The sequence below is a fragment of the Petromyzon marinus genome, chromosome 63 (assembly GCF_048934315.1).
Source record: "Petromyzon marinus isolate PM22_M1 ecotype Great Lakes invasive population chromosome 63, UKy_Petmar_22M1.pri1.0, whole genome shotgun sequence".
NCBI classification, from domain to species: domain Eukaryota; kingdom Metazoa; phylum Chordata; class Hyperoartia; order Petromyzontiformes; family Petromyzontidae; genus Petromyzon; species Petromyzon marinus.
Genome location: NC_133729.1, coordinates 5,804,620 through 5,821,784, shown reverse-complemented (window position 1 = coordinate 5,821,784; position 17,165 = coordinate 5,804,620). Strand labels below are relative to the sequence as shown.

General features: G+C 51.8%; 1 protein-coding gene across 1 annotated transcript in view; it reads left to right on the top strand.

Moving 5' to 3' along the window:
* LOC116956029 (protein CBFA2T1-like) overlaps positions 1-8,005 on the top strand; it is a 203,569-nt gene extending 195,564 nt beyond the window's left edge. Inside the window, exons 8-12 of the mRNA XM_076053911.1 lie at positions 313-398; positions 802-1,129; positions 1,676-1,744; positions 2,392-2,582; positions 4,042-8,005. Coding sequence (XP_075910026.1) covers positions 313-398; positions 802-1,129; positions 1,676-1,744; positions 2,392-2,582; positions 4,042-4,482 — 1,115 coding nt within the window. The 3' untranslated portion in view covers positions 4,483-8,005. The remainder of the gene's footprint in view (positions 1-312; positions 399-801; positions 1,130-1,675; positions 1,745-2,391; positions 2,583-4,041) is intronic.
* Positions 8,006-17,165: the final 9,160 nt, after the last annotated feature.

Genomic DNA, 17,165 nt, shown 5'->3' with positions numbered 1-17,165 from the left:
ATGTCTACCTGGGGATGAACAAGCTATGCTGATCTATATCAGCAGCTTCCTGGTATTAATGATATCGTTAAACTCTGAAGCTGTGTAACTGTCCTTCTCCGCACCTCCAAATAGCACGGTTGGCTGCATATGGTGCGAAAGAAGTTCAATATACATACATACGTAACTAAGCGCTCGAAGGTCTTTGCTATATTTAAAAAAATGGTGTCTCAACGTGCTGCCTCGCGAGTAGCATATATAGATGATCGGGGTCAAAGCTTAATGAGGGCAGCCATGACTCCGTTCCCATTTCCTCCATTCTCTCTCCGCCAGCCCTGCCCGTGTCACGGCCCGAAGAGGTCATCGACCACCGCTTGACAGAGCGTGAGTGGGCCGAGGAGTGGAAGCACCTCGACCACGTAAGCATGGAGGGTGGGTGGGTGAGTGCGGGTGGGTGGGTATGGGTGGTTGTGTGCATTATGGGTGGGTGGGTATTAGTGGGTGGGTATTAGTGGGTGAGTAGATGGGTATGGGTGAGTGGGTGGGTATTGGTGGATGGGTACTGATGCGTGGATGGGTATGGGTGGGTGGATGGGTATGCGTGGGTATAGGCGGATGGATGGGCAAGGGGTATGGGTGGATATGGATGGGTGAATGGGTATGAGTGGGTATGGGCGAGTCGCAGGTGGAGACCCACACACCCCCGCTACACCTTCGGCAGCCGTGGCTCAACACTACCTTCTTGTTTCCACGATACTTGGAACACGCGTGCCGCTCCCGACTTAACGACTCCCTCCGTCCCACCCACCGACCCGCCCACAGCTGCTCTCCTGCATCCTGGAGATGGTGGAGAAGACACGGCGCGCCATCTCCGTGCTCCGCCGCTGCCAGGAGACCGACCGGCAGGAGCTGGCGCGCTGGGTCCGCCGTTGCTGCTCCGAGGAGGCCGCCGACTCTCCCGGCGCCAGCGCCAGCGCCGGCCCCATCGGCAAGAAGAACGGGCTGGGCCACGTCGCTGTCGGAGGCTCTGGCTCCACGCTCGGCTCCGGGTCCATGTCCGGGATTTCCAAGCAGCAGCAGCAGCTGGCGCCGGCGGTGGCGGCCGTCTCGTCGGGCGGGCTCGCGTCGACCGCGTCGCTGCTTCTGCTGGGTGAGTCGTAAGCGACCGGTGCCGTGGAAGCGGATTTCGTAGAACTGCCTCAGAGAGGCCCTTCGGAAATAACACTGGCGGAGGAGGCTTGCCTCTCTATCGCGCGCAGAGCGGAATAAACATCTCAACCTAGGTGACCACCACACCCCCGCCCCCCCCCCCCACAATGGCAGCTGACCCTGTACGGCACAAGTTGAACACGGCACGTCTAGCCGCTTGTTGCCGTTGTTTGGTTCCTCGCAGCCACCCTGGTAAATGCCGTGGGTTTGTGAATGATGAACACTAAACGAGGTGCCGTCCGCCGCACCACAGTGGACGGTAAAAGATCCCGCGACAACATTTGGCAAAGGAGCACGCCGTCGCAGGCCACCAGCGTTAGGGTCAAAAATATCCTTTTTTCATTACACCGTAAATTACTCAACTGGTAGATCACACAGCAGGATCGCTCCCGTTACTGTGAAACTCGACCAGCCCCAGGTCCAGCAGCACCAAGTGTACGACAGCTTTGATTTGATCTTAAGGTATCATCTCATCGCTTCGTTTCAGACACGCACCAGGAATTCTTGTCGAGGCCAGGAACGCGCTACATGCCCGAAGATATCTGGAGAAAAGCAGGTGAGGACATTTGCGGGCTAATCTGACAGCTTAAACAAGAGCTTGTGAATTTCCTACGTAGGCTCTCAATGGGCTTATAAAAACCAGACGATGCAAAAGATTCCTGGCTCCCATCTTCCACCATGAAACTTCTGGGCCACAAACCCTACACTACATCATCCACTGCACACAAAGCATGGCAGCAGATAATACAGATAACTTGATGACAATGATGATGATGATGCTGCTGCTGCTGCTGATGCAAAAATGCGAAATTACAAACTCTCCGGGCAGTGTGTGGCGACTGTGGTCACCACCCAGAGCAGAACCACAGAACGAACTACAGAGACTCAATGGCCCCGATTCACAAATACGAAGGAGGGATCATCGCAGCGATGATTCACAGATTCGTAGGAGGAATCATCACGGCGATGATACAGCACTTCGCCGCTACTCCGGATTTAATCGCCTGGCACGTTAACCACCTCAGTGTAGAATCACCAACATCAGCCACGCGACGAACAGCGATGACAACAACGGCGACGATGACAATGTGAACGACGATGTCGGTGGCGACGACGGCGATAACGACGACGACGACGAAGATGACGACGGCGATGGCTGCGACGATGACGACGACGGTTATCTCCCCCGCGCGCGCCGGGCAGAGGAGGCGGTGAACGAGGTGAAGCGGCGGGCCATGTCGGAGCTGCAGAAGGCCGTGTCGGACGCGGAGAGGCAGGCGCGGAGCACCATCGAGGGGGAACGCGCACGCATGGAGCGTGTGCTCGCAGACGCCAAACGGCAGGCGGCCAGCGAAGCCATCGCCATCGTGGCGCGGCAGGACGACTCCAGCGAGGTGAGGAGGTGGACGAGGAGGAGAGGGGAGGATTAGGTGGACGAGGGGGGTGTGGTTAGGATGGAGGAGTTCGGGAGGAGGATGAGGGATGGGGGAGTTGGGGAGGATGAAGTGGAGGGGAGGAGGAGCAAGAGGACGAGCGGGGGGGGGGGGCGATGAGGAGTCGGGGGGGGGGAGGAGGTGGACGAGGAGGAGAGGGGAGGATGAGATGGACGAGGGGGGAGGGGGGTGTGGTTAGGATGGAGGAGTTCGGGAGGAAGATGAGGGATGGGGGAGTTGGGGAGGATGAAGTGGAGGGGAGGATAAGGAGCAAGAGGACGAGGTGGGGGGGCGATGAGGAGTGGGGGAGGAGGAGGTGGACGAGGAGGAGAGTGGAGGATGAGGTGGACGAGGGGGGAGGGGGGTGTGGTTAGGATGGAGGAGTTCGGGAGGAGGATGAGGGATGGGGGAGTTGGGGAGGATGAAGTGGAGGGGAGGAGGAGCAAGAGGACGAGCGGGGGGGGGCGATGAGGAGTGGGGGGAGGAGGAGGTGGACGAGGAGGAGAGGGGAGGATGAGGTGGACGAGGGGGGAGGGGGGTGTGGTTAGGATGGAGGAGTTCGGGAGGAGGATGAGGGATGGGGGAGTTGGGGAGGATGAAGTGGAGGGGAGGATAAGGAGCAAGAGGACGAGCGGGGGGGGCGATGAGGAGTGGGGGGGGGGGAGGAGGTGGACGAGGAGGAGAGGGGAGGATGAGGTGGACGAGGGGGGAGGGGGGTGTGGTTAGGATGGAGGAGTTCGGGAGGAGGATGAGGGATGGGGGAGTTGGGGAGGATGAAGTGGAGGGGAGGAGGAGCAAGAGGACGAGGGGGGGGGGGCGATGAGGAGTGGGGCGGAGGAGGTGGACGAGGAGGAGAGGGGAGGATGAGGTGGACGAGGGGGGGGAGCAAGATGGAGAGGGGAAGCACGCACGCATGGAGCGGGCACTCGCAGAGGTCAGGCGGCAGGCGAACAGCGACTCCATCGCCATTGTGGCGCGTCAGGACGACTCCAGGGAGGCGAGGAGGTGGAGCGGGAGGAGGTGGACGAGGAGGCGAGGGGAGGATGAGATAGAGGTGGGGGGGGGGGTAATGGAGGAGCGCGCATGCATGGAGTGCTCGCAGACGTGTACTCAGCGTATACTCAAGGCGCGTGTACTCGGCGTGTACTCAGGGCGCATCTACTCGGCGTGTAATCAAGGCGTGTGTACTCAAGGCGCGTATACTCAGAGCGCGTGTACTCAGGGCGCGTGTACTCGGCGTGTACTCAGGGCACGTGTACTCGGCGTGTACTCAAGGCGCGTGTACTCAGGGCGCGTGTACTCAGGGCGCGTGTACTCGGCGTGTACTCAGGGCGCGTGTACTCGGCGTGTACTCAGGGCACGTGTACTCGGCGTGTACTCAGGGCGCGTGTACTCAGGGCGCGTGTATCCGCGCCTGCAGAGCTGTTGGAACTGCGGCCGCAAGGCGAGCGAGACGTGCTCGGGCTGCAACACGGCACGCTACTGCGGAGCCTTCTGTCAACACAAGGACTGGGAGCGCCATCACCACGTTTGCGGGCAGCGGCAGCAGCAGCAGCAGCAACCACAAAAGGAACAACATCGTCATCATCATCAGCATCATCATCAGCAGCAGCAGCAACAACAACAACAGCCCAAGGTTGAACCATCTCCACAGCCCGCGGCTGACCTCATCGTTCAAACGGCCGGATCGGTCAAGGGAGGAGGAGGAGGTAGCAGCAGCAGCGGCGGCGGCAGCAGTGGCTGTAGGGTTGGTGGTTCACCGGATGATGGGGTTATCGCCGCCGCTGTCTCTGCCCCACCGCCGCCGCCGCGAGCCGACTCGCCGATCGTGGTGGAGATCGGAGCCGCGGCGTCTCGCTGATTTTGGGCTCCTTCAGCCCCGCTCGCCCGCACGACGAAGCGGCGACGGCGGCGACGAACGAACGATGTCTGGCCGCCCGCTGTGCCCACCGGGAAATTAACTCGTTACGTTATAAACAAACAGAAACCGCGTGCAGCAGGGTTGTTTATTTGTTGTTGTTGTAAGGGCTTCAGCTTTTTTTTTACACACTTCCGTCGATTTGTTGAGAAGGAGAGAGTTTTTTGTTGTTGCTATTGTTGTTATTGTTGTTGTGGAAGCTTGTTGCATTCTAGGAAAGGCTCGGGCGGCTGTGGACAAGGCCTCGGCCTAGATTTATAATTGCCATGACAACGAAAAATGCCCCCCACCCCCCCCCTCCCGACACTCTCCGCACAGGTGGGAGGCGAGGTGGGGGGGGGGGGAAGTGGTGGTGGGGGGGGGGTGCATTGGGTTGTGTGGGAAAGTGGGGGGCTCATTCGCCAGACGCGGTCTCCTCAATAATAGACCGCTCTCGGTGGGGGGGCGGGGGGTGGAGGGGAGGGGCATCCCCCCAAACACGGAATAATAAAATTAAATACGAGCGAGAAGGGGCTTTGAAGACGAAGAGTAAACAACAACAACAACAACGACGACGAACAAACAACAACAACAATGCTCGCAATCAAACGACGCTCTACCTGATGATGTTGCTACCCCGACGGCGGTGACCTCCATTGCCAATGTCACAGACATCGCGGCCGCCTCAAGACTTTTGACGAGGAAGACGACCGTGAAAGAGACGGCGACCTCCTTCGCGCCACTCGCCTCGCGGACGGCGATTCGTAAACAAACCTCTTTTGTGGTGGTGGTGGTGGTGGGGGAGGCCTTGGCTTTTGTTGTTGTTGTTGTTTAAGAAGAAGGCGTTCAACTCTGCGACTTCGCCACCAGTAAAAAAATACGTAGCTGCACAAGCCCTCCACCACCTCCCCCCCTCCCCGCCCAAACTCATTTTGTATTAATCGTGCTTGAAAAATGAGTGGTTGTGGTGCACGCCGATGGATATATTTAGTTTTGTGCTGTTCCGTTTTGGGAGGAGGTGGGGGAGGGATTTGGAGGAGGGGGGGGGGGTTGGTCAAAGAAGTCAAATGGAAAATGTAGCAGCGAAAAGACGAGTTGCTTGAGTTGTAACTCGCGGTGTCACGACGCTCCTCCCTCGGCAATGTCCCAAAGTGAAATGTGAAAGCGTCTCGGCCCGGGCCTGCTTCTCCCCCCCCCCGCCCCGATAGACTGCGAGCCGGGTAGGGGGGGGTCCAGCCTTGGCTCTCTCTCTCTCTTAACTGACCTCGTCCTGTGTCGTCCAGCTCTCAGCCACCCGACCGCCACGGTGGTCGGGCGAACTCGCGCCTTTTTATTTTTTTAATTCCGTTGCGGAATTTTGATTTTTCTTTCCACACCCCCCCCCCCCCCCCCGTTCTGGCTTCTTCTGCAAAGAGTGAGTTTATGTCAAGTTTGGCCAAAGGCAAGAGACACACACAATCATGGCAATTTAGCAATCTCTCACCCCTGCTACCCCCCCCCCCCCAACTATAAAATCTAAAACAAAAATTATTTTATTTGACCAGTTAAAGCCCCCGCTGAGCGATGTCGCTGTTTTTCAATAATCGACCTGGCCATCACAAGTGGGCAGCTCAACAAAGTGGCTTATCGTCACGGGGACATTTCTAGTAGCCAAATACTCTGAGAAACACGATGTCGATTCTGAACGTGGAGGGTTGAAATAAACGAAGGACTCGGGAGAAAAGTCTACGCGGCCACGGGGAGAGGGAGAGAGAGAGAGAGACACCGCAAACTTCCAAATACACAGCAGGCGTCGGGGTTCGGGATCGAACCCACGACCACCTGCATACCAGGCGAGGGAGTTAACATATCCTAGCCACTGCAGCGCCTCAAACTGCTGCCTCCTCTGCCCTATGTTCACGCAGTTGCATTTCATTGGTCAGAGCTGCCGTGTGTTATGTGTGTGTGCTGGGGGGGGGGGATTAAGCCCCAAAAATTGTTTCGATCGGAACTCCGCAACCAAACTCCGCAGGGCAATCCGGTCCAGGATTTTCGCGGAAACCTTTGCGATTCATACGGAAGTTCCCCCTCCCGCTGTTCCCCAGGTCCTGTGGAAGACCCGGCCATGGAATTTTCCCACTCCAGAGGGATTTTGTTTGGTCGGGACTCCAAATCACAGCGCGATATTAAATTTTGTAACGTTCGGGGTGTCTGTCTATAATTTTAGTGACGCTGGTTTTGTGCACAAGTGAAACCAAATTGTACGCGTTAAATCGCGTTGTTATATCAAAAAACGCACCGGGTGGGATCTCTGTCGCCAAAGCCACGTGCTCGTTTCCCGTGCTCAGTTTTAATCCTCTCGCGCATCGCGCGCGTTCCAAAGTTGGTCGGGTAAAGCTCTTTCTTTTTTAAGTTATTGTTTCAGTGCATAATAATAATGATTAATGCGATGATTATTTTGTTTTGGAGCTTTCGAACAATGCATCTGATTTCATTGTCAGAGTGCGTAATGGTCGGCGTTGGGTTTTCCGGAAATGATGATGATGATGATTACAGTGGCAATGGTGGCGACGCGCAGCATACGATGATGATGACAATGGTTATGATCATTTGCATGAGAGTGACGTTCGTGGCGGCGGTGACGATGACGATGGCGGCGACGACGACGATGATGAGATTACGATTGTGATGTCACGACGATGATGATGATGATGGCGGTGTTGGTGGCGGCACACGTATACCTGCAAAACCTCATCGGGTGGGGGGCGGGTGGTGGGTGGGGGGGGAGAAATCACCACCAATGAATCGGCACCTTTCATGAAAAAGGTGACAGCCAAAAAAAATGTTACTTTAAACAAACGAAGCCAATGTAAAAATCCATGTTTCTGTATTCAAAGACGCGCGTTCGCTTCGTGGAAATGTGCAGACCCGGTGAATCCATGGAACGTAAGTTGAAGACGCGCGCAGAACTGTGTACTCGTCAAGTGGCACAACCTGTTGCTCACCTACCCCGCAGGACTGATCGATAGCTGGGGGATGTTCAAAGCGGCCCCCCCCCCCACTCCTCACAGTTCTGCGCTTATGTTTAATTCACAGTGACGCAGACCGCGGACAACATTTGCTTTTCATCCTTACGATTTTTTGTTATTTTTTTCATCGTGCGTTCTGTCCTCCATTGCCTACCATTCTACGGGATTATGATTTCTGCTCATCGTGAGTTTTATGTAAATCCAGACATTTGTTGTTGTTATTGTTGATTATTTGCGATGCGTTTAAATTTCTTATTTAAAGGCAGGTGTGGGCCGGTGATGGCCTACCAGCCACTGCCTGCCTGCGTTTTTCCCTAACACGTTCTCCGTGCACTTGATTACATTTTGCCGGCGGTCACTTCTGTTATTTATGCGTCCGAAAGAATTAAGGCCGGTATTTCTTTTGACCTCTCAACTTTTGTTGTTGTTGTTGTCATCCGTGTCTTCTTGGTTTTTTTAATTATAATTTTTACCACCCATTCTTTTTTTCTCGTTTTTATTTTTTTTATTTTTTGTGCGAATTCATCGATCTGAGGACAACAGGATGCTCTTTTTGCGCATACGCCTTTTGGCCGAGCGGTGCATTGGTAAAAGCAAATTCCTCTTTAGCTTAACGAGAGAACACAACTCTCCCGTACCGCGGGTGGCTGGGCAACAAAGCCCAAGACAAAAGAGTAACAACTGAAGACGTGATGTAATCGCGTTTTGTTGGGAACTACTTAGACACAAAACAAGCGGGAGCTCCAGCTATTCACCGTGAAGCCAAACTGCACCGCCACGATGAACACAAAGTGGTCGGCAAAACGTCCAAAATAAACCAAGCCCACGGATGGAGAGATGGACGGCGGACAAACGGATGGAGAGATGGATGGATGGAAAGACGGACAGATACAAATCCGAAGAGATACCAAACATCAACCATGACTGGCTTGGGCATTCCGAATCCGGTGCCCCACCCCCCCTTCCGCACCCCCCCCCCCCCCCCAAATCGACGAACCAAATATCAGAGATGACAGCACGTGTCAAGGATAATTATAAAGCCACGCAAAAGAACCTCAGGCGTGGTGGTGACGAGCACAGTCGCCGTGTAGACAGTGCTGATGGTGCTGGCCCAATGGGGGCCCTATGTCGAAGTTATTATCATTACGTCCCATTTGCGCCAACCACCACCCCGCTTTAAATGTACAAACGTGGGCGTCAGATAACAGAAGAGATGTGGATTAGAGAGATACGGGAAAGATAGGGATGGGAGTAGAGGTCGAACCGCATGGTGGGTTAATTGACTCTTGACCATTGATTAGGATTGAAAGCCGAGCTGATGTTAAGTCTCGCCCATTCGGCGTAAATCCGGGACCCTTTGAGCCGCTTGGGGCTCTAAGCGTCGGCTTGGTTCTGCTTGGGTCCAGCGCCCCTTGGTGACCTTTGCCCGGGAGCTACGGCCGAGAGGTGACGTAAAGCAGATCTTTCGGCGTCACAATAGACTCGCGTTTGGTATTTGCGGTTTCGAAGATGGTGCTGCGGGGTCGTTCGATACCGAAATTACCTTGATTTCTCGACTCGCGGTTACAAACTCGCTGGCAGCAACACTGAACATTTCTAACCTTTCACTTAAGGTTTTAATTTTATGTTTCCCTCTGTTGCCAGCATCGGCGCAATTTACGGACGGGGCACGCATAAGTAGCAGATCTGCCCGGAGGCGGCTTTGGGAGCAATTCACGAGCGTCGCTTTTGCTTGACCCGCGAAAGCAAATCGCGTGTCGAAATCGGAGAGCGATATGTGGTCCCTCCCCGGTGGCTTTGGACAACAAACCAACCTGGATCAAGGGGTCCCACACTACTCCCCCCCCCCCCCCCTCCATGTTGTAAGAAACTTAGCCATTCCTCAACACCTCGGCAGTTTTTTTTTATGTTTCGGACTAATCCGTGAAATCCCAATTTCGGACGTTTCCAAAAATGTGACCAGTAAGTGATGCCATTCGTCACGTAATTTCCTGGGTTTTGCCGCCATGGGCGATCTCACTTGGCGTGATTGTCACCGTTGCTTATACTAACACAATCACAATTCAAATTATATTCTTGGTTCTTTCGGTAAAGTCACGTAGAAGGGAAACAAGAATATGAATCCCTGCGGTCACGAAAGCTTTAAATCAACAATGTATGATCATTACATTATGGAAATTACCCGAAAAATGTGAATTGATCAAAAGCTCCCAAAATGCTATAATCCCAAAAGTAACCCTATACTCATCGCTGCTCGGCGTACTGCTGTGCAGGTTTCCCGCGGTCGTTGACGCCGCGTGCCTCTCTCCGCCTGGTTGAGCCACGCGCGTTGCCGTTTCGGTGCGACGCCCGACGTTTCGCTCCAATCAGCCGGGAGCTTCTTCAGGAAAGTCAATACGCAGCACGTTGAGCGGAAACTTAAGACACGCGCACGTATAGAGAAACACCTCAACGGACAGCTACCTCATCAAAGCGCGTCTCCCCGCCGCCCTTAACAATCTGTCACCTGACGCCGTCGTCCAACTCCGCGAAATGCTCTCACTGCGAGGAATCCAGATCAGTCGCTCGGGGCATTGGCCGTCAGCCGCAGGGCTAAAGCGCAGCTCCCATCTACAATGTGCAGGCCCGTTCATGTTGATGCAGTGGCTGCACACAATGAACAGACCTCCTTCCTCTCCCTCCCCTTCATTATCCTCCCTCCTACCGTCTGTTCGCCCTCTTCCTCCTTGTCTGCCTCCTCCCTTTGGCCGACCTCAACGTATTTTACAGCAGGAAGCAGGAACCAACCGACCGACATCCCTTTTATAACACCGTGCATTTGCTATTGGTGCGTCGCCGATTTGCGTTGCTGGATATCTCTCCGATGCGTTGTACAGTGCCAAGTCCGACATTTCACTCCACTATGCCACGGGAGCTTCAGTTCGGTTTGGTGCGGGAAGCTAAGCAAGGCAATGCGAGAGAGTGGATCGTGATAACGACAGGTGACAATTACCAATCGAAGCTCCTGCCTCCGCGGCCGCTAGGAGCTTCGATCGAGTTCCTTGAAGAAGCTCCTCGGCACGTGGAAGCGAAACGTCGGACATCGTGCCGAACAACATGCGGGTAGGACGCTTCGAGCACATTGGAAAACCACGAGGGACGCGTGTTTGGTTCGGTAATCTTCTAGGCACACGTGAAACATGAACAAAAAAAACGGGCTTTAATGACGGCCAGCTGGTCAGGGTGAAGTTGTGCCAATGGCTCACCATGGGTCGCTGTGCAATGATCCCCAGAGGTTTGCGATCGCTGTGGAAACGAACAGCGCTGGAAATATCTCCGTCGAGGGTTCGGCGAGCACTGGCTCCCCGTACTTCGCCGTCGAAAAAAGCAAAGGGAGGCTAATTTCACAAACGGACGACGTCCACTCTCTCAGGAGCCATCGAAATGTCCTGCACATGTATATTGTCATATAGATAGATATATACATAGATTTACAAGTAACAATGTATTGCTGATGCTGTGGACGTGACGTAGAGGAGTGGGGAAAGCGAAGCGTTACTCATTTTACCGACGCAGTTTCACCTCTTGGCATCACGCCCGGTGTTGTGTTACTAGGCAAGGGCTGTGCATGCAATGCTGTACCCGCTATGGATTTCACTGGCACTGAGCGAATGCTGTGATGCGACCTTGCCCTCTTCCCTGTCTGGCTTTCTCACTTTCTGTGTATTTTTTTTTACATTATAATTTGATGAGTATATGTTCCTTATTTTCGGATTGAATCGGATACGAAAAAATCCGCCTACTTGAGCAAAATTCTGACTTGGCCGGGAAAACACAAAATTCGTCGCAGTAAGTGACGTCGCGTTCACGTGATTCTTCTCGCCCAAAGTGACGTCACGCGGCGTCGGGTGATCCGTCACCATCGTGAGCACGACGGAGTGGTAGATTCGTACCTGACGGGCAACTCTGTACGCGTGGCACACACCACGGGGAATGGGAGTGGAGTCAAGGATGTAATGTGTCGGGATTAGGGGGAATGAGAGGGAGGTGAGAAAAAGGAAAATACAGTAATTCCCTCAATCTAGATTTGAAGTTTTCGTGACTGCAGGGATCCATACTCTTTGGTTCTTTTGGTAAAGTCACGTGGGTATAAAAATCAATAAAATAAATTAAATCACAACGTTTCGATCGCAACATAAGCAATCATCATCAGGTGTGAAAACCACAGCAATATTTTTTTTGTATTCCCATTTCAGCAAAAACATTTCTTGCTGTGGTTTTCCCACCTGATGATGATTGCTTGTGTGGCGATCGAAACGTCGTGATTTATTTTATTTTAATTATATTTTTTATTTTTATACCTACGTGACTTTACCTAAAGAACCAAAGAGTAGCAATTCCCTCGTTATTTGCGAGTGATACCTTCCGTAGATGCTCGTGAATGGCAAATTTTGCGGAAAATGATATTGCCCTACGAAAACGTAGCTTTTGAATTAATTACCTCAAGCAAATACCTAAATGAGCTATCGTAATAATACCTCTCACCACTTTATCTCGTGGATTCATCTCATCACTTTGTCTCGATGCAGTCGCGTAGAGATTCTAGATGCGATTCGCGGACAGCCAAAAACGCGGATAGAAAGTTCGTGAATGACGAAGGAATACTGTCATGGGAAAGGACATGAAAAAAAATCGGGAAGGAAGGTTCAAGAGAGATGACTATCGGGAGGAGGGGGCTACACAAGGGAACCGACGCTGCTGCACAGGGGGGGGGGAGTGTCTGTTTTCACAGGGGGTGGAGGTGGAGAAGGCAGGAATTCGTGGGGGTGGTCACGCAGAAGCCACGTGGTTTTACTGGAGGTGTGAGCTGGTTTAGACGGAGAGAGGTCGAGATCTAGAGATGAGAGGGTAGGGGTTCAGAGTGGAGGTGGCCACACATAACCCACGTGGTTTATTGGAGGCTTGAGCTGGTTTAGACGGAGAGAGGTCGAAATCTTTAGATGATAGGTGGTGTGGTTTAGAGTTTGGGTGGCCATACAGAAGTCACGTGATTTACGGGAGGCTTGAACTGGTTTAGAGTGAGAGATCTATAGATGAGAGGGGAGGGGTTCAGAATGGGGGTGGCCACACACAAATCACGTCATCTATAGGAAGGCTTGAGTTGATTCAATCAGACAGATTTCAACAATCCACAAATCTGAAAAAACAAATCCGAAAATGTTTTGTTTTTATTAATCCGCAACCCATTCCGAGTGCATGCATTTGTGTTCCTTCCACTGTTGCCACGTTACAGAACATAGTGCAATTTCGCAAAAATAGTTAACAAAATTCCAATTATTTTTCCCCGGTGGTATTTGTTGTTGGTTCTCGGAAATCTGCCGCTCGTAAATACAAAGTAAATAGGAAGTAAATTCATCACTCAATTAAATCGAATAGCTCCTCGCCCAGCCCAATCGCAGGTAGCATCATAATTACGGGTGAAGTGGCTGTTTGCACATTGATGCGTTTGAAGAGTATTTGGCCACGATAACTTTCCACATGATAACCCACTTTCGTTGAGCTATCATTTGTGGCCAGGTGGCTTCTGAAAAAAGAGCTGCATATCTCAGTGGGCCTTACCTGGTAAAATTAAATAATAGTAAATCGTTTAGTAGTTATCCAGTATATTGATTGCCCCATTAAAATATACGTGTCACGTTCAAACGTTGATGAACAATGACAAACTCCACGGCTCGAAGAAATTAACCTGCTTGACCTCTTGTCCCAGCTTGTGTGCAGGGTACTTAAGAAAAGTAATTGCTGAAAATTATATTAATATATAGTGACCATTACCGTATTCTCCGGATTATAAGACGCTTCGGAAAGTAAGACGCACCCCGCAAAACAAATTAACTCGGATCCGGTTACACATATACAAGGTAAATATCCCCCGTGTAGCCTTCACAGACTTATGGAGCAGGTGCTGTTAGCGAGTAACACCTATGAAGGTGGGCGCGGCACACGAGGGGGTGGGTGGTCAGCATCACGCCCGGCCGCCTTTATCTCCACCAGTGGCGATGTTTAAACACCGCACGAGGTACTCATTAGGTGAGGCCCAGGACCGTTTCAGATAATCGTCACCGGCGTTGGTGGCCGTACAGGGAAATCGAACTTGAGTCGCTTGATTCGTGGCGAACACACGTGCAACCTCCTAACTTTTTCTTCAACATTCCTGGGGAGGTGGGAGGGGGCAGAGGTAGGATGGGGGTGAGAAGGAGCGCCTCATCATGCTGAGAATACGGTAATAATGAAAGAGATCATGCCCTTCGTGCTACCAAAGAATAAACACAAGGACCAAAAGTTTTGATGTGAGAAAAAAACACTGTATAATTACAATAGGTGCAGACGGAATACAATTGCGCTGCATGGTGTCCCACGTGAAACGCTATAAACGTTCGCAATTATCCCAAAAAGGACGTTGGTGCTGATGAACGTTTGGCCAGGGCACACGGGGGTCTATCTTCCTCAAAACCCCTTCAAAGGCCTGGCCTCCTCAAACATCTTCACCAGCCCTGGCGTTATCCTCACGCAGCGCCTGCCCAGTGAAACCTCGGCACGGTAACTCGCCCGAGACAGCCCGAGGTGACCCCTGTAGTAAGTAGCCAGAGCACGTGGCAAGTTCTGACGCCACGGGTGAACGCCCTTGTACGATTTAATTTATTGAGAAGAGTCAGTATCCAAAAACGATAGAGAGAGTTGAGTGCGAGTGTGTGTGTGTGTAAGGTCACAAGGTGCTCGCTAACGGCACTTGCCCCAACAGTCTGTTAATGCCATACGAGGGATCTTTGTCTTTTTGCAAGGTCAACACGAGCAGAGCCTGAACCCGTGATCTAAACAAAAATTAATTTGTTTGGACTAGGGGTCGGTCGGCAACCAAAATAACAAGAAGAGCCATTTTTTTTTAATTAAAATTCGAATTCGGTAAAAGAACAAACAACAACAAAAACCTCAACATTATTAGAGCAGTGCAGTGTACGCGGTGAAAACGAGACGGCGTGGTCTTTAATAAATAACTGTCGCGAAGCAGTCCTTTAAAGAGCCGCATGATGCGTCTTCGGTGCCGCAGGTTGCATACTCCTGGTTTTAGACCAGGGGTCGGGAACCTTTTTTTTTTTCCTGCCAAGGGCCATTTGGATATTTACATAACATCATTTCGCGGGCCATACAAAATTATCAACTTAAAAATTAGCCCGTTACGTTTGGTCAAACATTTTATTTACTCACCCTTAATGTGATGGCTGGAACCGCCTCTCTTTGGTGAGGCGTGTGATGATCTTAGCTGGCTATTGATGATGTCGCTACTCGCAACTGCTTCTCCAGGTTTGCTCCTAGATTTATTGAATTTCGAGTCCCGCCTGTGGTTGCCTTGGCAGGGCCACACCAAATGATTTCGCGGGCCTTATACGGCCCCGCGGGCCGGACGTTCCCCACTCTTGTTTTAGACGAGTGGGGGGGGGAGTGGGGCCGAGATCACCACTGGCAGAGCACGTGACAGATTCGTGCGCGAGAGGTGAACCCGTGTGCGCCGTGGACGGACGCAGCAACGCGGCCCCGCAAGTCGGCGGACCTTGCGCGCGCTTCATCATTGGACGATGTTTTTCTTCGTGAATAAATTAATATTCGACGATAAGAAAAACATACTTTTAGCCGTGTGTAAAAGTATTTTTTTTTCCATTTCAGTCTCCGCACAGGAAAATAAACCAACCGTTCACCTGTTGTATTTTAAAGCTTTCGTGACCGCAGGATTCCATACTCTTTGGTTCTTTCGGTAAAGTCACGTAGGTAGAAAAAATAATAGATCACGCCTGTTTCAGCAGTTTCCCCGCTGTGATTGTCTCACCTGATGACGGTCGTTTGTGTTGCGATCGAAACGTCGTCATCCATTATTTTTTCCTGCCTACGTGACTTTACCGAAAGAACCAAAGAGTTTGTTCACCTATTCTTTGTTATTCTTTTGCTTATTTCGGTAAAGTCACGTAGAATGGAAATAAAATAATAAAAAAATTAACATAATAAAATAAAATTCCCACGACGTTTCGGCCACAACACAAGTAGCCTTCCTCAGGTGAAGAAACAGGTCTGTCCAGAAGACAGCGCTTGAGTGAAGAAGAAAAAAATGAATACAAATACCACGACGTTTCGATCGCAACACAAGCGGTCGTCATCAGGAAAACTGTTCACGTGTCATCGACATCGACCAAGGTCAAAGGTGCACTTCGCACGCACGCAGCCGCCAAAGCAACCCGAGCCATCACGCAGTGGGAATGCCCTCTCGTAACCGCCACCGGGTCTCGTATTCACCTAACGCCACCTCTGCGTTGCTCGTGAAGTGCTGCTGATGATGATGCCGATGATGATTTCGCGCTCGTGGTTTTTTTTTTGCGTTTCAAAGCAAGCGATCGTTTTATCGACGTTGTGGGCTCTCGAGAGAAAATATTCACGGTTCGTAATTCGTTTCCATTGGGTTAGATCGTCGCCTTGTGTGGTGTATAATGTCAATAATTGTTCTTGTTTTTTTTGTTTGGGCCGTACTGATTATATCAGGGCAACTAATGAAGGACCCCGATCAGGAAGCTATTTCACGCGAGAGCTGAGCTGCTGTTGGAACACCCGACGATGCTGGACGTCGAACAACAAATTGTCAACTTTTTTTTTTGTGGCTCGCTTATCAACATTTCTTGCCGGGTTTTTGTTTTCGTTACTGCAAACGAAAACAAAACAAATAAAAAAAAACACCCCCAAAAATCAATCGGCGGCACATTTAGCCCACGACGTCGCGACAACTCCATCTGATCGGCTGTGGTCGGTTGGTGGAGGGTTACAGGAAGAAAAAAAAAACATTGACGTCTACCCACACTACTCGTCGATCCATCATAGGCGTCGTGCAACCTTCGACTCGGGAGCCGCGTGCGGCCCTTTGGCTGCCTCCTTTGCGGGCAGCCGTGTTTTTTTTTCCTTCTTCATTTAAAACGTGAATCTTAAAGGTAACTTAACGCCAAGATAATTTTGTTAAATGTGGCAAGGGAACGGGGTGACCTATGGAATGCCTTGGTTGACAACAAAATATACAACAGCCAAACCCTAGTGTTAAAGATTAAGGAGTGGGGGAAATCTAAATAGACGCAGTTTATTCCATCGCCTATTTTTATTTAGATCAGAATGTGTCGCCTGCTGTATGTCTGCTGTGTGTGTGTGTACAAGTAGCTCCTCGCGTGGTGCGGCTCTGGAACTATTTGGGTAAAATAAGAAACAAATGGTTCTTCTTCTTTTGATTTAAAGCTTTCGTGACTGCAGTGATTCATATTGTTGCATCAGCGCGGACCCCCTGATCTGACCCAACAGAAACCGAATCGGAATGACGCACGCACACGCACGCACACACACACACGCACACACACGCACACACACACGCACACACACACACGCACACACACACGCGCACACACACGCGCACACACACGTACACGCACACACACACGTACGCGCACACACGCGCACACACGCACACACACGCACGCGCGCCCACGAGGTTCGGGTGTGGGGGGGGGGGGTGACGTTTCCCCACGCGCTCGATGGGGCCCACTCCATGCGTCGCTCGGTGATGTTGCAGCTGCTCGTGCG